General features: G+C 38.1%; 1 protein-coding gene across 1 annotated transcript in view; it reads right to left on the bottom strand.

The window, feature by feature from the left end:
• The window catches only part of DNAJC15 (DnaJ heat shock protein family (Hsp40) member C15), a 76,927-nt gene that overhangs the window by 31,518 nt on the left and 20,631 nt on the right, over positions 1-24,778 (bottom strand). Inside the window, exons 2-3 of the mRNA XM_003805934.6 lie at positions 10,847-10,898; positions 7,589-7,662 (exon numbers count right to left, since the gene is read on the bottom strand). Of these exons, the coding sequence (XP_003805982.4) occupies positions 7,589-7,662; positions 10,847-10,898 (126 nt within the window). The remainder of the gene's footprint in view (positions 1-7,588; positions 7,663-10,846; positions 10,899-24,778) is intronic.

Raw genomic sequence — 24,778 nt, 5'->3', positions numbered from 1 at the left:
TGAAACCATTTCCTTACAAAAGTAGGGAAAAATAGGTATGCTTACATGAAATAAAATCTGAAAGCATATAACTTTAAAGTTATTTTTAGCTGGTGGGATTATAATTTTTTCTTTTTTTTAACTTCTAAATTTTCAACAATGAGCACAGGCTATTTATACAATTAAAGAAAAAAGAAGAATACTAAAAGAAACTAAGGAAATGACTAGAGCTTAAAAAATGGGTTCTAGGGAGTCAGATCTGGCCATTTATATAAGCTATACTCTTTGAACAGCTTATTATAAATTTCTACTTGGTAATAAATAATTCCTGGCAATTAATTCATTCAATAAACACTTCAGCAATTGCTGTGTACCAGGCACTTTTCAAATGAGAGATCAAGGACTGTCCTTCATCACACAGATGCTAATCTATCAATGAATCAATACTGTGAGAATATAACATACTCTCCAAGTTTCAAGTAATTTATAATCCAGTAAAAAAACAAATAGTCCCCTACCCATGACACAAGTTTTGAGGAGAGGAAGGATAATCAAATTGGGTTAAGTACACATACTAACCTGAACAAATTTTATATCTTTCTAAACACACATAGAGAGTATGCACATATATAAAGAGAGATATAGAGAGAAATACAGATACAGATACAAATGGAAAGAAGTAAGGGGGCCGACTGTGGTGCCTCACGCCTGTAATCCCAGCACTTTGCGAGGCTGAGGCGGGCGGATCACCTCAGGTCAGTTAGAGACCAGCCTGACCAACACAGTGAAACCCCGTCTCTACTAAAGATACAAAAATTAGCTGGGTGTAGTGGTGCACGCCTGTAATCCCAGCTACTCTGGAGGCTGAGGCAGGAGAATCACTTGAACCTGGGAGGTGGAGGTTGCAGTGAGCTGTGAGTGCACCACTGCACTCCAGCCTGGGCAATGGAGACAGACTGTCTCAAAAAACGAGGGACTTAGAGGAATAGGGGCTGGTTTTAAGGTTTCTTTCAGGAAACCAAAATTTTTACTAGATGCATACGTTACTCCCTAAATTAAAGGTAAGTAGTTGATTTAGTCATAACAAAACAGAAGTATCACCAAATATTTGCTCCTACTTTTGTTTTAAAATCATGCCTGAACTACTACATAGAATAATGCTTTATTCTTTACCTTAGGGAGCTCTAAAATTTGGAGCCAGCATAATAAAAAAGATAAATTTATCATGTTTCATAAACTGTCATTCCCACTATAGTCACCAAGCTCATTAATCTTAAAAGCAGGTATTGGTATCTGAGCAATTTTTTCACTTTCAGTTTTGCCCAGGTAGACATAGAGTTTCAGAAAAGGCTGCCAAAAATCTAGTGTCGGGAAGAAGTTCATATGAACACTGATTTTATTACGAGTAAGTCAATCTGTATATACATATAATCAACACAACCCTTCCAAAAAGATCTAGACCATTTTGAGAATAGAGACTTAACATTTGGGGCTGGGTGCAGAAAAGTATACAAAGAGAAAACAAAAAATTGCTATGTTACACACTACTAAAATACATTCAACCCTCAGTGTCTGTGGGTGACTGGTTCCAGGACCACTCATACTAAAATCTGCACTCAGGCACCACGGTCAGCCCTACAGAAACCACAGATACAAAAAGTTGGCCTCAGCGTAGGTGAGTTTTGCATCCCTTGAATACTACATTTTTGATCTACATTTCATGGCAGACATGGAGGGCTCATTGAGTTTATTTTTTGAAATCATGATTAAGTGGACCTGTGCAGTTCAAACCCAGGTTGTTCAAGGGTCAACTGTATTTACACATTTCTTCAGAGAAAATCATGCTTCCTAAACTTCTAGAAAATTTAGGTCTTATATAACTTTAAATAGAACAAAACTGTTATCACAGTATTTTAATCCATTATTATGTTTGAATTAATATCTATGTCATGAGAAAGCACAAAATTGTAACTCTGTACTCCTCCCCACTAATAAAACTGAAAGGTCCTTTTAAGCTTGAAAATAATATACCCATATTGCATTATATTAGGACTTACAGGTATAAGCCACTGCAGAACCATTTTCTGACAACACTGTGGTAGGTCAAAGAAAATGTTTAGATCCAAAAAGTGAGATTACTGTAAGGAACAAGTATACCATCAAATAGATGGAGTAAATGGTCCTTTTTTTCTGAAAACAGAAACACATCCTGGACCTTACAAATGATTATTTTGTACTATCCCATTCATAAAATATTGTATATATAAATGACAGAAATCAAAATCATTTTCCTTCTAAAATTAGCACTAAATGCTATAGTGCCATGTTAAGATTATTTTGTGTCTCCTTTGCTAAGTTAAACCAAAGTCTTCATTAGCTAATTCATTCACTCAATAGCTTGAAACACAAAAGTCCTCCAGGCAACTAGAGAAGAACTGGATCATCCCATAGTTTTAAAAGAATACATTTATCATAAACTATAAACTTTATTATGTACAATAATCTATTTGATTTAAAGCTAACAAAGGATGATTTTAATTAGTATATTTTTCCATAAATTTCACTTGATCATAAAACAAAATAAATGCAATTTAAAAAATTATATTCAAATAAAAGGACAGATTCACAAATAGAAAATTAAAAGCCTAAAAAAAAAAAAAAAAAGAAGGATGGGTTTTCTCCCCCAGAAAAAAATTTAAGGGTAATTAGACATTGGCTGAGTCAATAATATACATTAATACATTAATTAAAAAAAAAAAAAAGCAAAAGGGCACTTGTTCAAAAGAGCAGACTGAATCATAAAGATCTTTTGCTTTCCGAAGTGCCTTTGAAATGAGTAAAGACACTGTAAATTTTAAAACACCCTTAATAGGCCTAGAAAACAAGAAATGGGATAAATAGCAAACCAGAAAGTTTAAAGAAATCCTAGGTAAAATTTGCATGTACAGAAAAATCCCAGCAGCTTCAAACATCAGAGAAAAAAAGAAACCTTTTTCAGGAAAACAAGAACACTAAATTCAGAGTCAACAACAATAAAAAAATCAGCGAAACTTATTAAACCAGAACAATATAAACAGATCATTCCTACTCTACTCATATAGAGCATAAGAGGCCAGGCACCTGTCACTTTTGCCCTCAGGCTGAGAAAGAGAACCATATGCCTCTTTTTCTGATATGCATCTTATTTTGGGTGGTAGGTACTAAGAGAACCAAAGAGGAATACCAGCAGATCCCATTTCAGAACCCAGAAGCTTGGGGAGGTGAGAAGCTATGCCAAGGAGTAAAATATACACGGTGCTCAACCTCTCCTGGACTCTCCAGGTACCAATCCTGCCTCTAGTCTCCTTGCTCTGAAAGACATGCCTGTTAACAAACCCACCTATGTTATTTACAGTCCACTGTCAACACTGTCATTCAATTAAGCTGTTGAAGCAACCCTACCAAACTGCTGAAGAAAAGTCAAGAACATTACTTCTATTAGTCAATTTAGTCATCATAAATATGAATCAGCAACCAAGGATCACTGGACATTTGAGCAAACCCAATTATCATGGAGGGGAAAAAAAGAACCAATATGAACACATAACAACTGACTTTAGGAGAAGGAGATAAATTAGGAAGCAGAAGAGAATTTGGCCAAATTCTAATTAATGGCTTTAGAAATATTCAGAAGGATACCACATTAATTAAAAAATGGGTTGCCAGAAAAAAGAAACAAGAAAGAATCCTTGGAAGTTAGAAAATTACTAACGTTGGCCGGGCGCAGTGGCTCATGCCTATAATCCCAGCAATTTGGGAGGTTGAGGTGGGTGGATCACTTGAGGTCAGAAGCTCAAGACCAGCCTGGCCAACATGGTGAAACTCCATCTCCACTAAAAATACAAAAATTAGCTGGGCATAGAGGCGAGTGCCTGTAATCCCAACTACTCAGGAAGCTGAGGTAGGAAAATCACTTAAACTCAGGAGGCAGAAGTTGCAGTGAGCCGAGATTGCGCAACCGCACTACAGCCTAGGCTCTGTCTCCAAAAAAAAAGCCGATGTGAAGAATTCAGTGGATAGATGAAAAACAGAATGGACATTGCTAAAGGCCAACCTGGTGATCTGGAAAACAAGCTGTGAAAATACTGTAGAATGAAGAGCAAAGAAAGATAAGGAGATGGAAAATAAGAGATAAAATGGTAAGAGACATAGAGGACAGACATCTTTTTATCAGGTCCAACATCTTTCTCATCTTTCTGTTCGGAGTTCCAGAAGCAGAAAAGAGAGACAATGAAAGGAAGAAATAATAAAAGAAAAAACTGTAAGAAAATCTTACAGAACTAAAGAACATTTTCAAATAAGTTAGGGCTCACTAAGAATTCTTGTGAAATTCCAGAACATCAGTAAGAAAGAGAAAATCCTACAAATTTTCAGAGCTAAAAATAAAAGCCACCACCACCAAAACGTAAAACCCCAAAACCCAAACAACAAAAGAAAACCAAAACAATAGGTTGTCTACAATGGAATAAGAATAATAAGACCACCAAAAAATCTAGCTGTGAGTATGCAGGAATGCGGGAGTTCAGGCACTGAGGCTTAGTCTCAGCAGAGATTTCTATACTTCTCTAATGTTGGCTTCACCAGATTTCAAGGAGCTAGCAGCTGATAATTAACAGTGAGAACAAAAGAAACAAACTGTTTAACAAAGCAGAAAATACATTTAACATCCATGCATTCCATATAAAAGACTTATCCAAGGCACTATTTCAGCAAGATGAAAAAAAAGTATGAAAAAGAGATAAGATTGAAAAACAACATGTTAAAGCTTAGAGAAAGCAAATAAAGTTTAAAGAAACAATGAAAAGAGACCCCCATTGAAACTTGAGCCTTGGACAATCTTCTTTGAATGACAGAGATTTAGTGACCCACAATTACAGTTCCTGTCTTTTTAGTAACCCTGTTTGGTTCAATAATTAATAATATTTACAAAATCAAAACACTGTGTATACTGTGTTTATGAGGTGTGACATTGGGATTCATTAGTACCAACAGAAAGTATGCACATATTTCATTTCTCAGTTTCCCTGGAATGATTACTAGTTTTAAAATTGTTTAAAAGTACTTGCATCTTTCCTGAGGTAAAAATATAATTATGATTATGACAATGATAAAGATATTCTAAGTTGTTTTACTGCAAACTCTAAGAGTAGCACTTTGTGAAAAAGAAGCCAGATTTATTGAAGGCTAAGTTTCTTACCTTGAGCCCCACAAAGAGGGAAAAGGGGGTACACACATCATTTCCCTTTAAGAAATGCAGGTACCAGGCTCAGACTCTTAAGTAAGGCTCCTCTGAGATGAGGGAGCAGGTCATATGAGCCACTGAATAAAGAGTTTACATGAGTATATCCCTTATAATCTCCTGAATTACCCTGCCTTATCTGTAAGCCTCTACCAACTACTGAAGATTTTCTGATTTTCTTGCTCTCTCTTCCTTTACAATGTTAAATAATGTAGTTTTGCACAGCTTGGTAATTTTCTATTTACACTATATTGAAGATCACCATAACAGAAAAGAAACGATTTCTGAAATTCTTTCCATTTATTATTTATAAACATATGGAAATATATAAATAGAATTCGTTTAAAGAACTATGTTACTGTGTCCATTGCTACTACTCTATTTCAAGCCATCATGATCTATCACCCGGACTATCTCAATACCCGCTTACTGGTTTCACAGCTTCTACTCTGGCTCTAGGTAGCAAGCAGAGTGATAACCTAAAATGCAAATCACATTGCCTCCATGCTCAAACCCTTCCAAGGGCTTTCTTACACGCTTAAGGTAAAATTTGAAGTTTTTTTTCATTGTCTATTAGGCCCTAAGGGATCTGGGCCCAAGCTACCACTATTCCCTTCATACACTCCTTTGGAGTTACTCTTGCTGCTAGACTCATTTGCACCTCAGGACCTTTGCAGTGATCCCACCACCTAGGAAGCTCTTACACCAGAGGCTCGTATGGCCTGCTCCCTTATCTTCTTGGAGAAACCTTACCTGGACTATCTAAGGTAAAGATTCCTCATTGCTGTTACTCTTTAACCTCTTACCCTAATTTGGTTTTCTCAAAAGCACTCGACACTTTTAGGTATTATATATCTTACTTCTTTTTTTTTTTTTTTTTTTTACACTGTGTCTCTCCACTAACATGTAAGCTCCTAGACGGCAATGTCTTTGGTCCATAACTATATCCCACTGTCTATGGTAATGTAGTATGTAGTAGGTGCTCAAAGAATATTTACTGAATACCTACCAATATTTTAGCCAAATAAAATATAAATAGGAAAACAGAAAATACACCTATGTTCCCTCTAATCACAGACATGCATTTATAGGACTGTAAAATCACTTGCTGTTTTTTTGAATCTAAGTTTAATTATTTGTCAGTATGTCATCCTTTGGTGCTGTCATTATTCATGGCTAACTAAGCCTCACAAGCCTGTAATGTCTTTGCTAAAAGTATCAATTCATTTTTTGTGACCTATACCATAATATAAATATAAGATACTATACATAAACATTGAAAATTTCCGGTTTTATGATCATGAACTAGAACTTGATAAATTTAATAGCTGTGATAATGGTATTAACATGACATTCTGTCCTCCAATAAATTATAAATTTGGAAAAAATGACAGTCTTTCTGGTAAGTTTTGAAATATTTATTGAAATAACATATATAAAGTAGGTAGTTTAGTAGTTTTACATTTAGTAGTATTATATCAACTTTGACATAACTTACTTTCCCTGTTTAATTACTGTTCATTTATTTAATAAACATTTAGTGAGTCCCCATCCCTGTGCCAGGAACTCAGAATAGCTGATGATCAACTTGGTTTGCAGCAATTTGACAATCTCAAATCTCAACCAAGTTGATCTATCCCAGATCTGCTTCTGTTTCCCTGAAGCCAGCGTTTACGCTGCAGGGCCTCACTGACTTTTCTTTATATTGTCTTCAGTGGTTACAAACTACAATCCATACTGTTGCTTTTACGGATACATACTGTCATTCATTTTTTCACTTACATTCAGCTCCCCAGAGTAGCTATAATGCTGGTACGAAAATGTGTAATAAGTTCTACAGGATTTCATGGTTGAAATCTCGTAATTTTATGTTTGAGATGGCCAGGCATGATGGTATAAGGGGACTAGTTTCAAATTACAAGATGGCATCAACTCTTGGATAAGCTTCATCAGGACAAGAACCATGTCTTCTTTGTTCATCAGCTATTCCAAGCTCCTGGCACAGGGATGGGGGACTCACTAAATGTTTATTGAATAAATGAACAGTAACTAAACGGGTAAAGTAAGTTACATCAAATTTGATGTAATACTACTAAACAGATTATAATAATTAGATGTCAAAACCAGGAATAAAGTTAGATATAAAAATAATGTGACCAATAACTTAAAAGAAACTGAGCCAGTAAATTAGACAAACTCACCAATGATATAGTGAAGGAAACAAACTTCTACAAACATTGGAAAATCCAAGACATTTTCTAAGTTAATTGAAATATGTCATATGAACAAAAATCAAAATGAGTCTTCTAACTAAAGCCACGTTTAACTTACAGGAGTTGAAATCTTCTTTGCAGTTTCTGTGATAACTTTTTCTAGAGGTTTCCAGATCCGAAATGCGTAGCGACCTAAATAGTAAAAGGAATAAAAGCAAACGTATTTTCTATAATCAAAATCAATCAACACCTTCAAAGTGCTTGCAACAGTATTTATTGATAGTTTATATATGTTATTGCAATAAGTATTTCAAAACTTACCAGAAAGATGGTCAATTTTTTCAAATTTTTAATTTATTGGAGGGCAAAATTTCATGTTAATACCATTATCATAGCCATTAAATTTATCAAGTTCTAGTTTATGATCATAAAACTAGAAATTTTCAATGTTTATGTATAATATCTTACATTTATATTATGGTATAGGTCACAAAAAAATAACATCCTAGTATTCTTTATGCAACAAACTGTAAAGTCCTATTACATATAAAAGATACTTATAATACTAAAATGATTAATTGTATTGCTTTTTATGATAATCACTTTGAAATATATAGAAAACAAATTATATTTATGATCTATACTACACAGAAATGGTTTTAATGAATTATCTCTAAAGTAAAAAAGCAATTACATATGAAATACTTACCAAGGATGTTAATTATCGATTTTTCTCACTGAGGATGGCTACTCTCTCTGAAAACTTATTTTTAGTTCTTTCCCTAGTTGGGAATCCCAATAATCAAAACTCCCCTGAGTTTTAACAACTAAGAGTCAATAGTAAAACAGGTTCTAAATTATTTTGAGGGCATCAAAAAAGAGTAAAATATTATCTAGGTACTTTATCTTTTGCACCCCAATCAGATTGTGTCTTCTACTAGTAACTCTTTCTCCAAGAGTCTTGCTAGAAAACCAGTATATGACAGTACAGGCTTTAATTCAACTTCTAACCATAAGCCTATTTGCAAATCAAGAGTTCTACTGCAAAAATTCGACTACCTAGACCTTTTAGAAAAATTTACCTGCCTATGTATACTGTTATTCTGTGCAAACATGTTACAGTGAAAGACAGGATGCCAGAAATGGGAAAATGTGAAGATAAAAAGGTCTTGAGATAAAGGAGAACATTAAATAAAGTGAAATTAAATGAGGCTGATTCCCTAACTTGCCGGTATCTCTTATCACATAGATGTCATCTTCCATTTGATTTTATAATAGTATGAAATGTAGCTTTTATATTACCTCAAAATTCTTCAAAACCACAGTGACTGACTTCTAATCTCAGTTAAAAAGCAGTTAAATGCTTCAAGAAGTGACATCTGGAGGTTTACTCTAACTAGAAGACCTAGTTCTAACACATCTAAGTGTACTTTCTCCTAAATTCTATTATTTGGTTGTAATTGGCTCTGGAAGAGATCTTGCTGTTATTTAATATAATATTCTAGTCAGTAATACGAGTTTGGGAATGGTGTGGTCTATACAGAATACACACACCAATTCTTGTCATTTTACAAAGATGACCCTGGAAAAAATACATCTTTATCTAATTTGAAATCAAAACCTTACATTTGAATTCATAACTATGCCTACTCTAATTAATACTAAAATTCCTTTATGTTTAGGGGCAAGTTTGTCAGAATTCTGTTTGAGACATGATATTCTTCTCATGAAACCTCAGAAATTTATTAAGTATAAGTTATATAACTGAGACATAAGACCTTGATGACAAAAACATCAAGAGAATCTGAACCACTGATCTAGATTTTAAAGTTCTGATTGTTGAAGTGTTTCATCATTTCCAAGACAAAAGATTAAAATAGTGTTTTAAATGATAATTGTGAGAAAATAAATACCACACAAAACAAGACCCTCTTATTTCTCGTTTTTCTATTAGATCTTACTAAACTCTATATAGCCAAAATGGAATGCAGCTCTGCCTAAAAGAGCCAATTAACAAGATCAAACTGATAGAACTTACAAACACAAATGCTAGAACAAAAAAGTAAATCGTTATCAATAAGGACATATTCTCAAATTAACATTTAATTAGGATATAGCTATGTAATTTAAAACTGCTGTAAGTTAATGACAGACTCAGCAAATTTACTTTAGATCTTCAGAACTATTCTTTCGAATGGGCCGGGCATGGTGGCTCACGCCTGTAATCCCAGCCCTTTAGGAGGCCGAGGTGGGCGGAGCACGAGGTCAGAAGATCGAAACCATCCTGGCTAAATTTTGTATTTTTATACTAAAAATACAAAAAACATTAGCTGGGCATGGTGGCTGGCGCCTGTAGTCCCAGCTACTCGGGAGGCTGAGGCAGGAGAATGGCGTGAACCCGGGAGGCGGAGCTTGAAGTGAGCAGAGATCGCCCCACTGCACTCCAGCCTGGGCAGAGCGAGACTCCGTCTCAAAAAAAAGAAAAACTAGCATTGTGCTGTGCTGAATAATGGCCTTCAAAGATGTCTATGTCCTAATCCTTGGAACCTGAGAATATGTTACCCTTATGTAATAAAACTGACTTTGCAGATGTGATTAGGTTCAGGATCTTGAGATGGGGAGATGATCCTTGATTATCCAGGTGGGCCCAGTGTAATCACAAAATCTTTTTAAGAGGGAAGGAGGAGAGTGACAGTCAGACAGAGGTTGGAAGATGCTAAGCTGTTGGCTTTGAAAATGGAGGAAGGGTCCATGAGCCAAGGATGAAGGCAAACTCTGTAGGCCAGGAAGGGTAAGGAAAGGGGTTCTCCCCAGAGCCTCTGGAAGGGGCACAGTCTTGCCCATTCCAAAAAAAAAAAACAAAAGAACTATTCTTTCGAAAAACGTAATTTTAGCAGTGAAAAAAATTCCCCAGGGTTTATCAAGGTAATTATACCAATATGTTTAGAGACAAATCAATAAACTACACAGAACAACTATGCTCATGACAAAGAACTGACAGCTTAAAATGTATAAACCTGTCTGCAAGAAAAAATAAATATGGGAGAATAAAGGCACTCCATGCCACTTACATTGCATAATATTAAAATTTCTTTTTATAGTATACTATACTTCAAACTGAAAAAAAATGCCAGGAATAAACTATTATTGGAGCTAGTTTTTCTGGCTTTTTATCACTAATTTTCTTCCCTATAAAGTTTATCTAGATTTTGCTACAATGACAAATGTTCAGTAACTACAAATGGTGGAAAGAATGAGAATGTATTATGTCTGAAAACCAAAACCTCAGAATACTAAGGGTCTACTCATGAATCACTGTAGATGCTATTTGGAAAGATTTCTCCTGCAATTTATTGGTATGTATTCTTTATCTTACCTGCAAATGCAAGAGCTGCAACACCCAGTCCTACAGCTATCAAACTTCTTACCTATGGAAGAAAAAATGAATATTACTTATGATGTAACATGCTGGGTTTTAAAAGTAAATCACTTTTAATAATGAGAATAATTACATTACAATACTACACTTTCTTTAAGCTCTACTGTGAAGATCAGGACTTAAAAAAATATGCAGTGTCTATGGGATTATATCTGCTGCTCACTGTATCAGCTAATTCTCAGTGAATTGATTCTAGATTTTCATTTAATTTCCATATATTTGAATCCACTCTAACCCAGAGTTTTTATACTACCTATTGCTATAATTTTTTCTACAGACGATTTTTAAGTGGGTTTAATATATTTATCTTCTATAAAGATAAAAAGCACCTATTTCCTCCTCCATATTTTACATTTGCAATGTTCAACAGCATTTGCTATATTTAAAAATTTCATGAAACCTTACATCAATGTTTAGGAAAGAAGTCAAGCTTCCAAACTTATCAAAAATGATAAAAAATTCAAAAGTTAAGGTCTACCTTCTAGACCAGTGTAAAAATTTTAAAATAAGGGTCCAAAATTCAGAATGTCAGATATAAGCTAATTCTGATGAGAATTTATTTTAAATTGGCTATATACCCACAATATTCTGAGCTTTTCTCCTTAAACATCTCAGGAAACTATTAGTGTCACAGTAACAAAAGATTTATGTGGCAAGGATCAATGGTAATCCTCAATATCCATTCTCTTTTTTTTTTTTCAATAGGATCAGGAATTCCTGTTTTTAGCTAGATATATTTTTCCAAGCCTCCCTTAGATTTAGGTATGGCTATGCTAACTAAGCGTTGGCACGTAAGATACAACCAGAGTAGTGTATGCAACTTCTGAGAAGTCCTACAGAGGGGTAAGGAGATGTCCTTCTCCATTTCTCCTTCCTGCTGGCTGGAATGCATACATTGTTGCTGGAGCAACCCTCTTGGATAAAGTAGGAAGAACAATGAGATGAAAAGACATTGGTTCCAGATGATCACGGAGCTGCGTTCCCATCCCTGAATTGCCTTTATTTATTAATACATGGGATAAAAATAAAAGTTCTATCTTCCTAAGCCACTATATTTTTGGGTTTTAGGCACTTGGAGCCAAAACAAATTCTAATGGATACAAAATTAAGAAGTGAAACCACAGAAACATTTTTGTCTGATAAATGGTGGGAGAGGCAAATCCTGAAGAGTCGGCAGAGACTTTGAAAACACTAGCATAATCTCCCTAGGGAACAGAATGAATAGACTTCTTCATTGGTGCAGACATAGTAAGATGGAGGATGAGACTAAAGGGAGGCTAAAACCAAAAAGCCATTCAGCCATTGGCATTAAAGTTCTGTAGGGAAATATACACCAAGTCATAGGAAATCAAAGTCCCAACCTTCAAGGAATGACTCTATAATGAGAAACATCAGGTCAGCAAGGGCAGCCGCATGAAGGTGTTCTAACTTTAATATGCAAAAACTCTGAGAAATCTAGAGCCGGAGGACAAGAGGAAGGACTTTCCTCTAGGCTTCTCCCCCCATCAGTTCCAGTTTTAAGTCACACCTTTTCACAAGGCAATGACAGCAAGGCCATTTCAGTAAAAGAAGATTCATTCCCTGGCAGAGGAGCGAAAGCCTAGAGCTGCCTACCAGAGAGGCAAACTATCTTTGGGGTTCCTTTCAGGTTGTCTAGCCTGCCTGAATAGAAGACGTATTGATTTAAAGCAAATGTTCTGCTGAGGTATATTTTTGCCATTTTCTAGCGCTTCCCTGGTGCTACATATTTTGAGCTTTCTGGTCTTAGTCCAATCAAACTATTCAACTATTTCATATGTGAATTATATCTTCTTCCCTTATAATTTTGTTTATTCTTTCATCTCACTAGAAACACTCATCTTTGCCTACCCAAATCCTACCTGCTCTTAATACCTCAGCTTGAATCTCCCAGATGGCAGAAGTCATTTGCAACACGTAGCTAATGGCACATATCCAAATATACACAGGCTTCCTCCAAATTAATAATAAAAAGACAGACAACCAAATAGAAAATGGGCAAAAGACTAAGTCAGTGATTTCACAAAACACACACACAAAATTAAATGGCTAAAACATATGAAAAGGTGCTCAATTTCAAGAGTAACCAGAGAATACTAACAACAACAGAATGGTATAGAAATATTAATATCAGAATATAAAGATCTGTGGCCTTTGTGGAACTTGTTTTGTACAGTGATGCATCCCAACAGTATAGCAACAGTATTGACACATTACAGGGTTATGTGAGGATAAAATATAAGAATATATGTAAAAGATTTAGCACAGTGACCTGGGACATGTCAAACAATCAGTAAATGTGAACTGTTTTTAATACTATCAATAAAAGCTGGGCGCGGTGGCTCACGCCTGTAATCCCAACACTTTGGGAGGCCAAGACAGGCAGATCACCTGAGGTCAGAATTTCAAGACCAGCCTTGCCAACATGGTGAAACCCCGTCTCTATTAAAAATACAAAAATTAGCTGGGCATGGGAGTGTGTGCCTGTAATCCCAGCTACTCAGGAGGCTGAGGCATGAGAATCACTTGAACCTGGAAGGTGGAGGTCGCAGTGAGCTGAGATTGTGCCACTGCACTCCAGCCTGGGCGACAGATGTGAGACTCTCTCAAAAAATAAAGGCTGGGTGTGGTGGCTCATGCCTGTAATCCCAGCACTTTGGGAAGCCGAGGTAGATGGATTACCTGAGGTCAGGAGTTTGCGACCAGCCTGGCCAACATGGTGAAACCCCGTATCTACTAAAAATATGAAAATTAGCCGGGCGTGGTGGTGGGCTCCTGTAATCCCAGCTACTCAAGGGGCTGAGGCAGGAGAATCACTTGAACCCAGGAGGCGGAGGTTGCAGTGAGCCAAGATTGCACCATTGCACTCCAGCCTGGGCAACAAGAGCAGAACTCTGTCTCAAAAAAAAGAAAAGAAAAAAGAAAAATATAAAGTATTTAATTTTTTATAGATTAAGTATTGCAACATTTTTACTATTTCAACCATTCAAAAGATGAAATAGTTGCCTCCAAAATTTCAAAGAGATTTTTATTTCAAGTTTTGTATATAAGAAAACATTAAACCATCAGGCATTTGCTCGTTTTCCACTTTAACAATAAAAATTCAATTTAATTCAACAAATAAGTATTGAGCACTCTGTTGATTATTTCCATTTGTCTCCCCCTAGACCCATTTTCTAGTTTTATCTGCCTTGCTCTGCATCTCTGCCTCACCTTATTTCTAGGGATTCACTTGCCATTTAGCTTCTGGTTGGGTTTCACCAGTGAGAGGAAGCATCAGCAGAAAAAGAAAGAGTGGAAGGAAAGAGAAATAATGGCATAATTTATTCCCCATTTCTTCCCTGCCTTGTTTCTTGTTTGGCCACAGCTCCTGTTGAGAAGGCTCCTCTTTCATGCCTACAACTCTCACTGAGTTCTGGAACATGATTTCTACCCTTGCCCTGTCACCTGGATGAATAACAGTTTCCAAGTGTTGCTAGTCCCTACGTGATTCATCATCCTTTCTTGGTTATCTTAAACCATGGTCACACCTCTGAAAATAGTCCCTTCAATAAACTATCTTCAAAAAGAAAAAAAAATCCACCTATTACTACCAGGATCCTCACTGATAAAATCATCACTACATACCAGTCACTGTATTGCATGTGAGAGATGGGGCATGCAACAGGGTAAAGTTGGCCCAAGGGTCTACATCATATGAGTCCTACATAGAAACTTGAACATGATAGGTAGGCTAATCTCCTAAATCTCTATGCTTATCTCCTAAAGATCTTGCTTTTTATCCTTACAGTTTGAACATTTGTCCACACTCACATCTCATGTGGAAATGTAATGAGGTGGGGCTTGGCAGGAGCTGTGTGGATCATGGGGGCAAATCCCTAATGAATGGCTTGGGCCATTCCCTTGGTGATAAGTGAGTTCTCGCTCTGAATACAAATGAGATTTGGTCATTGAAAAGTATGTGGCACCTCCCACCACACTCTCCCTCTCTTGTACTGCTTTCCGCCATTTGCAATGCCTGCTCCCACTTCACATATCCTGCACCACCATGATGTTATATGGGCTGAAAGAGGTTTCCTCACTATGCAAGGGTCCTCCATCATCAATGCCTCTTTAATAAAAACTCTTCTCAAAGCTGCTTTACTTCCAAAGGAAGCTGGAGTCATTCACTGCAAAGACCATCAAAAGGCATCAGATCCCATCGCTCAGGACAACGCTTATGCTGACAAGGTAGCTAAAAAAGCAGCCATCAAAAGGCATCAGATCCCATCGCTCAGGACAATGCTTATGCTGATAAGGTAACTAAAAAAGCAGCTAGCGTTCAAACTTCTATCCCTTTTCTCCTTCTCATCTGGCCACTCCCACCCACTCCCCCACTGAAACTTCCACCTATCAATCTCTTCCCACACAAGGCAAATAGTTCTTGGACCAAGGAAAATATCCCCTTCCAGCCTCACAGGCCCATTCTATTCTGTCATCATTTCATAACCTCTTCCATGTTAAGTTACAAGCCACTAGCCCGCCTCTTAGAACCTCTCATTTCCTTTCCATCGTGGAAATCTATCCTCAAGGAAATCACTTCTCAGCATTCCATCTGCTATTCTACTACTCCTCAGGAATTTCTCAGGCCCCATCCCTTCCCTACACAACAAGCTCAGGGATTTGCCCCTGCCCAGGACTGGCAAATTGACTTTACTCACATGTCAGGAAACTAAAATACCTCTTGGTCTGGGTAGACACTTTCACTGGGTGGGTAGAGGCCTTTCCCACAGGATCTGAGAAGACCGCCGCAGTCATTTCTTCCCTTCTGTCAGACATAATTCCTCAGTTTGGCCTTCCCACCTCTATACAGTCCAATAACAGACCGGCCTTTATTAGTCAAATCACCCAAGCTGTTTCTCAGGCTCTTGGTATTTAGTGGCACCTGGTTTTACCTCAAACGTTTCTAATCCTTCTTCAACAAACAGTTGCTGGCTTTGCATTTCTCTTTCCTCCAAAATCACCAAGGCCTCGACTTACTGTTAAAGAGGACTCTGTATATTTTTAAATGAAGAGTGTTGTTTTTACCTAAATCAATCTGGCCTGGAATATGACAACATAAAAAACTCAAGGATAGAGCCCAAAAACTCGCCAACCAAGCAAACAATAACGTTGAACCCCCTTGGACACTCTCTGATTGGATGTCCTGGATACTCCCAATTCTTAGTCCTTTAATACCTATTTTTCTCCTTCTTTTTATTCGGACCTTGTGTCGTTCGTTTACTTTCTCAATTCATACAAAACCACATCCAGGCCATCACCAATAATTCTATATGACAAATGCTCCTTCTAACAACCCCACAATATTACCCCTTACCCCAAAATCTTTCTTCAGTTGAATCTCTCCCACTGTAGGTTCCCACGCCGCCCCTAATCCCGCTCAAATAGCCCTGAGAAACATCGCCCATTATCTCTCTATACCACCCCCAAAATTTTTCGCGGCTCCAACACTTCACTATTTTGTTTTGCTTTTCTTATTAATATAAGAAGACAGGAATGTCAGGTCCCTGAGCCCAAGCTAAGCCATCATATCCCTTGTGACCTGCACATATACATCCAGATAGCCCGAAGCAACTGAAGATCCTCAAAAGAAGTGAAAATAGCCTTAACTGATGACATTCCATTGTGATTTGTCTCTGCCCCACCCTAACTGATCAGTGTACTTTGTAATCTCTCCCACCCTTAACAAGGTTCTTTGTGATTCTCCCCACCCTTCAGAATGCACTTTGTGAGATCTACCCCATGCCCGCAAAACATTGCTCCTAACTGCACCGCCTATCCCAAAACCTGTAAGAACTAATGATAATCCACCACCCTTTGCTGACTGTCTTTTGGGACTCAGCCCGCCTGCACCCAGGTGAAATAAACAGCCTTGTTGCTCACACAAAGCCTGTTTGGTGGTCTCTTCACACGGACACGTGAGACACTCAGGAAAACACAAACATCACAAAAATCTGTATACAATTTGAGGGGATTCCGTGGGTTTTCCTGAAGTCCTTCAGCTCACAAGCTCCAACAGAAGAATCTTTCTTTAAAAAGAAACAAATCCTGGGTGTGGTGGCTCTACTAAAAGTACAAAATTAGCCAGGCATGGTGGTGCACGCCCGTAATCCCAGCTACTCGGGAGGTTGAGACAGGAGAATCCCTTGAACCCGGGAAGCGCTGAGCCGAGATTGCGCCATTGCACTCCAGCCTGGGCAATAAGAGCAAAACTCCGTCTCCAAAAAAAGAAAGAGAAGAAGAAATATAAATATATGAGCTCACTGAAGGATCTCTCATTCAATTTTCGACTCCTAGAGCACATCAGAAGTTCTGTCACATATATTTTACTTTTTCATTCAATAATAATGTAATAAAAACTTGAGTTTTTAATAATAAAATTAATAGACTACTTCTAAAGACTTATTTTACAGAAGGAAAAACAAAGGCCTTGTAACCTTTAAAAACAACAAAAAGAAAAAAACGGTGGAGAGGAGGCTGGACTAACTTCCAGCTCCCACTCTGACGTGCAGAAACAGCATGTGGAGACTCACACTGTGAACTTTTGCTCCAAGAACTACTCCAGAAACATATCAGGAAAACCAAAAGAATTCACAGACCCTTTGAAAGCAGCAACTTGCCATTGCAGACTCCATGAGACAGCAGAAAAACCGTTAAGTGCCCAAAGTGTGAGAGGGGGAAAGTCTGCCTCTGAACATGCATCCTCACTGGGGAACCTGAAAATCCAGGAAACAGTAGGATTTAACCTTACCTAGAGCTGAAGAGAGCTGAGCAAAAATTAAAAGTAGAAACAACAGCAGGAAGAGCCCTATAAGCACTCCTGGTCCCCAGGGAAGCCATCTCACAGGGGTCCTTCGGGAGGGCTGCCACTGGAATTAGGGAAGGACCACAGGTAGAAGGAAAGTTCCAGATGAACTTTGTGATAATTTCAATTGAGCATGAATTTTCCTGAGAGGAATCGAGGAAGGGGTGGGAGAGGGTCAAACAGGAAGTGCAGATATGAACACAGAAGATGCAGCATGCAGGGAGCCTGAAAGCCATCTTGCTTTCTCAGTGGGAGGCTTATAGCCTGGGGCAAATTCCCAGTGCTGAGAACCACACTCCCATACCCCACAGTGGCCACAGCAAGCCCTGCCCAAGGACAATCTGAGTCAGACAAGCCTCACCCTTCCCCAACCTGGTGATCCTTCTCTACACACTGCCGCCTTCCATCACCCACACCAACCCACCCCACAGCCAAAAACAAAGGACATAATCTCTTGGGAGCTCTATGTCCCCACCCATCAGCTGAGAAAACCAAATACTTACCCAGGTGATCTTAGGGCAAGCTTGTATCCCCCATACTGCTGCAGCTGATACTCTCTTGAAAGCTCTACCTCCTGGCTAGAAGCCAACAAACTCAAGCCATTATAGCAACTCATAAAAGAACAACCACACTCTAAGAAAAAAGAAAACAGCTATTTCCACTGCCTGTAGCATCCTGGCTAACCAGAGGTCCTGAATCTGTCCATGTAACAACTGTACTACTAGTACCCAGTATTCAAGAAAACCAACTCACTAAACAAAACTACAAAGAGTCCACTTCACTCCCATGCTACCTCCACTGGAGCAGGTGCTGGTATCTACAGCTGAGAGACTCAAACACAGATCACATCACGAGACTCTTTGCAGACACTCCCCAGTACTAGCCCAGAGTCCAGTAGCTCTGCTGGGTGGCTAGACCCAGAAGAGCAGTAACAATCACTGCAGTCTGGCTCTCCGGAAGCCCAATCCCTAGAGGAAGGGGGAGTGCACCACATCAAAGGATCACCCCATGGGACAAAAGGATCTGAACAGCAGCCTTTGAGCCCCAGATCTTTCCTCTGACGTAGTCTACCCAAACGAGAAAGAACCAGAAAAACAATTCTGGTAGTATGACAAAGCAAGGTTCTTTAACATCTCCAAAAGACCACACTAGCTCACCAGCAATGGATCCAAACCAAGAAGAAATCTCTAAATTGTCAGATAAAGATTTCAGAAGGTCGATTATTATGTTACTCAAGAAGGCACCAAAGAAAAGTGAAAACCAACTTAAAGAAATTTAAAATATAATACAGGATATGGATAAAAATATCCAGAGAAATAGATACCATAAAGAAAAAACAATCACAACTTCTGGAAATGAAAGACACACTTAGGAAATGCAAAATACACTGGAAAGTTACAACAGAATCGAACAAGTAGAAAAAAGAACTTCATAGCTCAAAGACAAGGCTTTCAAACTGACCCAAACTGACAAAGACAAAAAAGAATTTTAAAAAAGGAACAAAGCCTCCAAGAAGTTTGGGATTACGTTAAATGACGTAACCTAAGAATAACTGGTGTTCCCGACAAAGAAGGGAAATCTAAAAGTTTAGAAAATGTATTTGAGAGACTAGTTGAGGAAAACCTCCCTGGCCTTGCTAGAGACCTAGACATCCAAATATAAGAAGCTCTAAGAACACCTGGAAAATTCATTGCAAAAAAATCATGTAGGCACAAACACAGGTTATCTAAAGTCAAGATGAAGGAAAGAATCTTAAGTGTTGTGAGGCAAAAATATCAGGTAATCTATAAAGGAAAACCTATCAAAGATTAACAGTAGATTTCTCAGCAGAAACCCTACAATCAAGAAGGAATCTGGGTCCTATATTTAGCCTCCTTAAACAAAACAATTTTCAGATTCACATAATAAGATAAAGGGGTAGCAAAAGGTATTCCATGACAATGGACACCAAAAGCCAGCAGGAGTGGCTATTCTTACAATAGACAAAACAGACTTCAAAGCAACAACAGTTAAAAAACACAAAGAGGGACATTATATAATAATAAAAAGATCAGTCCAACAGGAAAATACCACAATCCCAAATATATATGTACCTAACACTGGAGCTCCCAAATTTACTATTAGACCTAAGAAATGAGATAGATGGCAACACAATAACAGTGGGGGACCTCACTACTTCACTGACAGCACTAGACAGGTTATCAAGACAGAAAGTCAACAAAGAAACAGTGGACTTAAACTATACCCTAGAACAAATGGAATTAACAGATATTTATAGAACATTCTACCCAACAACTGCAAGAATATACATTCTATTCATCATAGAACATTCTCCAAGAGAGACCACAAAATGAGTCTCGGCTGGGCACAGTGGTTCACACTGTAACCCCAGCACTTTGGGAAGCTGAGGCAGGTGGATCACCTGAGGTCAGGAGTTCAAAATCAGCCTGACCAACATGGTGAAACCATGTCTCTACTAAAAATACAAAATTAGCCAGGCGTGGTGGTGCATGCCTGTAGTCCCAGCTACTTGGGAGGCTTGCTTGAACCCAGGAGGTGGAGGTTGCAGTGAGCTGAGATTGCACTATTGCACTTCAGCCTAGGCAACAAGAGCGAGACTCCTTCTAAAAAAAAAAAAAAAAAAAATTAAAAAACAAGTCTCAATAAATTTAAGAAAATCAAAATTATATCAAGTACTCTCTCGGACCACAGTGGAATAAAACTGAAAATCAACTCCAAAAGGAACCCTCAAAACCATGCAAATACATAGAAATTAAATAACCTGCTCCTGAATGATCTTTGGGTCAACAATGAAATCAAGATGAAAAATAAAAAATTATTTGAACTGAATTGACATTAGTGACACAATCTACCAAAACCTCTGGGATAAAACAAAAGCAGTGCTAAGAGGAAAGTTCATAATATTAAATCAAAATGTATGTAATACATCAAAAATTCTGAAGGAGCACAAAATAGACAATGTAAGGTCACACCTTAAGGAAAAAGAGAAACAAGAACAAACCAAACCCAAACCCAGCAAGAGAAAAGAAAGAAGAAGGATCAGAGAAGAACTAAAGGAAATTGAAACAGTAACAACAACAAAACAAAAGTGAAACAAAAACTGGTTCAGTTCTTTGAAAAGATAAGTAAAATTGGTAGACCCTTAGATTAACCAAGAAAAGAAGAGAGAAGATCCAAATACGCTAAATTAGAAATGAAACGGGAGATACTGAAGCAGCCTCGTTGTCTGGGGTAAATACCAAGGCTCTTGGTCGAACAGTCAAGGAGACGGCGGTCGCGGACACACACTACACACACAGACTTGAGTTTGGAGCAAAGTTTAATAGGCAAAAAGAAAGAATAGCTCTCCCTTGAAGAGATGGGTCCCGAGTGGGTTGCTTAGTAAAAATGTCAGGGTTTTTATAAATGGGCTAGTGAGGAGGGAGTTAGTGGCAGGTGGCGGGGGTGGTGCCAGTGAGGAGGGGATGTCTTATCCTCCCAGGGCCTGACGATTTAGTTGGGACCAGGTGTGCTATCTTTATAGAGCAGAGTTTTTTTTTTTTTTTAATCAGCTCTCACTTTATTCCTGGATCACATGGGCAGACTTAGTCTGTGATGCCTTCTTTTGCTTATCTGAGAGGGAGAGTTTCTGTGTCTGTTCCCAGACATCTTCTTGCAGCTGCAGGCATCCCCCCAACACCCCTCCCCCACGACGTCTCCACCCCCGCCTCCCCAAGTCCACTTTTAGCTTCTCTATCTTGGTGTCCTAAAGGGAAAGGAATGTGCTTATTAAGGCCCACTGTTTTTACTGGGGCCCATTGTGAAGTTTGGTGATTACCCAGGAGACTCCCCGCCCTCCTTCTGTGCTCCAGGGGTTTATTTGTGATTTACAGCCTGATCTTTCAGGCTGCTTGTTTAGTTAGAGAAGTGATTTCTTTGAACTGCATGAGGTTAGAAGGGAGCTATTTCTGAGCTACTTTATGTTAGAAGGAAAGTTTTCTGCCAGGGACTCTCTTCTCCCCGTCTACCCAAATACTTTATTTCTATTTCCTATAACAATATTACAATCAATACCACAGAAATAAAAAGATCATTCAAGAATACTATGAACACCCTTACACGCAGAAACTAGAAAACCTAGAGGAGAGATGGATAAATTCCAGGAAATATACAACCCTCCAAGATTAAACAAGGTAGAACTAGAAACTCAGAACATACCAATAACAAGAAGTGAGACTGAAATGGTAATCAAAAAAACTGTCAACAAAAAAAAGTCCAGGACCAGATGGATTTACAGCTGAATTTTGTCAGACATTCAAAACAGAACTAGTACCAATCCTATTGAAAATATTCCAAAAGATAAACAGGGAATCCTCCCTAAATCATTCTATGAAGCCAGTTATCACCCTAATACCAAAACCAGGAAATGACATAACAACAAAAAGAACACCTATAGACCAAAATCCCTGATGAACATAGATGCAAAAAACCTCAGCAAAATACTAACTAATCAAACCCAACAGCATATCAAAACGATAATCCACTATGATCAAGAGGGTTTCATACCAGGGATGCAGAGATAGTTTAACACACGCAAGTGAATAAATGTGATATACTAAACAGAATTGGAAACAAAAATCACCTGATCATCTCAACAGACACAGAAAAAAGCATTTGACAAAATCCAGCATCCCATCATGATTAAAACTCTCAGCAAAATCAGGATAGAAGGAACATACCTTAGGGTAATAAAAGACAAACCCACAGCCAACATAATACTGAGTGGAGAAAAGTTGAAAGCATTCCTTCTGGGAACTGCAACAAGACAAGGATGCCCACTTACACCACTTCTATTCAACATAGTACTAGAAGTCCTAACCAGAGCAATCAAACAAGAGAGGGAAATAAAGGGCATCCAAATCGGTAAAGAGGAGGTCAAACTGTCACTATTTGCTGAAGATATGATTGTATACTAGAAAACCCTGAAGACTCCTTCAAACATCTCCTAGAATTGATCAATGAATTCAGCAAAGTTTCAGGATACAAAATTAATGTACACAAATCGGTAGCTCTGCTATACACTAACAGCGACCAACCTGAGAATCAAATCAAGAACTCAACCCCTTTTACAATAGCTGCAAAGAAAAAACAAACAAAAAATTACAAAGGAATATACCTAACCATGGAGGTAAAAGACCTCTACAAGGAAAAGTATCATACAAAAGACTGCTGAAAGAAATCACACACAACACAAACAAATGGAAACACATCACATGCCCATGGATGGATAGAATCAATATTGTGAAAATCACTGTACTGCCAAAAGCAATCTACAAACTCAATGCAATTCCCATCAAAATACGAGCATCATCATTTACAGAGCTAGAAAAAAACAATCCTAAAATTCATACGGCACCAAAAAAAACAGCCCATACAGCCAAAGCAAAACTAAGGAAAAAGAACAAATCTGGAGGCATCACATTACCCGACTTCAAATTATACTATAAAGCCATAGTCACCAAAACAGCATGGTACTGGTACAAAAACAGGCATATAGGCCAATAGAACAGAATAGAGAACCCAGAAATAAAGCCAAATACTTAACAGTCAACTGATCTTCCACAAAGCAAACAAAAACATAAAGTGGGGAAAGGACACCCTATTCAACAAATGGTGCTGAGATAACTGGCAAGCCACATGTGGAAGAATGAAACTGGATCCTCATCTCTCACCTTATACAAAAATCAAGTCAAGATGGATAAATCTAAGACCTAAAAGCATAAAAATTATAGAAGATAACATCAGAAAAACCCTTCCAAACATTGGTTTAGGCAAAGATTTCATTAAATAACCTGCTCCTGAATGATCAAAAAGCCAAAAGCAAATGCAACAAAAACTAATATAAATAGATGGGAACTAATTAAACTAAAAAGCTTCTGCACAGCAAAAGAAATATAATCAGCAGAATAAACAACCCACAGAGTAGGGGAAAATCTTTGCAAACTATGTATCCAACACAGGACTAATATACACTATCTACAAGAAACTCAAACTAATCAGCAAGAAAAAAACAAATAATGCCATCAAAAATTATGCTAATGGCCGAGCACGGTGTCTCATGCCTGTAATCCAGCACTTTTGGGAGGCCAAGGCAGGTGGATCACCTGAGGTCAGGGAGTTCGAGACCAGCCTGGCCAACATGGTGAAACCCTGTCTCTACTAAAATACAAAAATTAGCCAGGTGTAGTGGCAGGCACCTGTAATCCAGCTACTTGGGAGGTTGAGGCAGGAGAATCGCTTGAACCCAGGAGGTGGAGGTTGTAGTGAGCTGAGATCACACCACTGCACTCCAGCCTGAGTGACAAGAGTGAGACTCTGTCTCAAAAAAAAAAAGTGTGCTAAGACATGAATAGACAATTCTCAAAAGAAGATATACAAATAGCCAAAAAACATATGAAAAAATGCTCAACATCACTAATTATCAGGGAAATGCAAATCAAAACCATAATGCCATACCACCTTACTCCAGCAAGAATGGCCATAATTTAAAAATCAAAAAATAGGCCGGGCGTGGTGGCTCACGCCTATAATCCCAGCACTTTGGGAGGCTGAGACAGGTGTATCACAAGGTCAGGAGATTGAGACCATCCTGGCCAATATGTGAAACCCTGTCTCTACTAAAAATACAAAAATTAGCTGGCTGTGGTGGAGCATGCCTGTAATCCCAGCTACTCAGCAGGCTGAGGCAGGAGAATCGCTTGAACCAAGCAGTCAGAGGTTGCAGTGAGCCGAGATCACGCCACTGCACTCCAGTCTGGGCAACAGAGCAAAACTCCATCTCAAAAAAATAATAATAATAATCAAAAAATAATAGATGTTGGCATGGATATGGTGAAAGGGAACACTTTTACACTGCTGGTAGGAAGGTAAACTAGTACAACCCCTATGAAAAACAGTATGAAGATTCCTTAAAGAACTAAAAGTAGAACTGCTGTTTGATCCAGCAA

Source organism: Pan paniscus, chromosome 14 (genome assembly GCF_029289425.2).
Source record: "Pan paniscus chromosome 14, NHGRI_mPanPan1-v2.0_pri, whole genome shotgun sequence".
NCBI classification, from domain to species: Eukaryota; Metazoa; Chordata; class Mammalia; order Primates; family Hominidae; genus Pan; species Pan paniscus.
The sequence above is the reverse complement of the archived record's forward strand: the minus strand, read 5'-3'. Positions and strand labels throughout refer to the sequence as shown.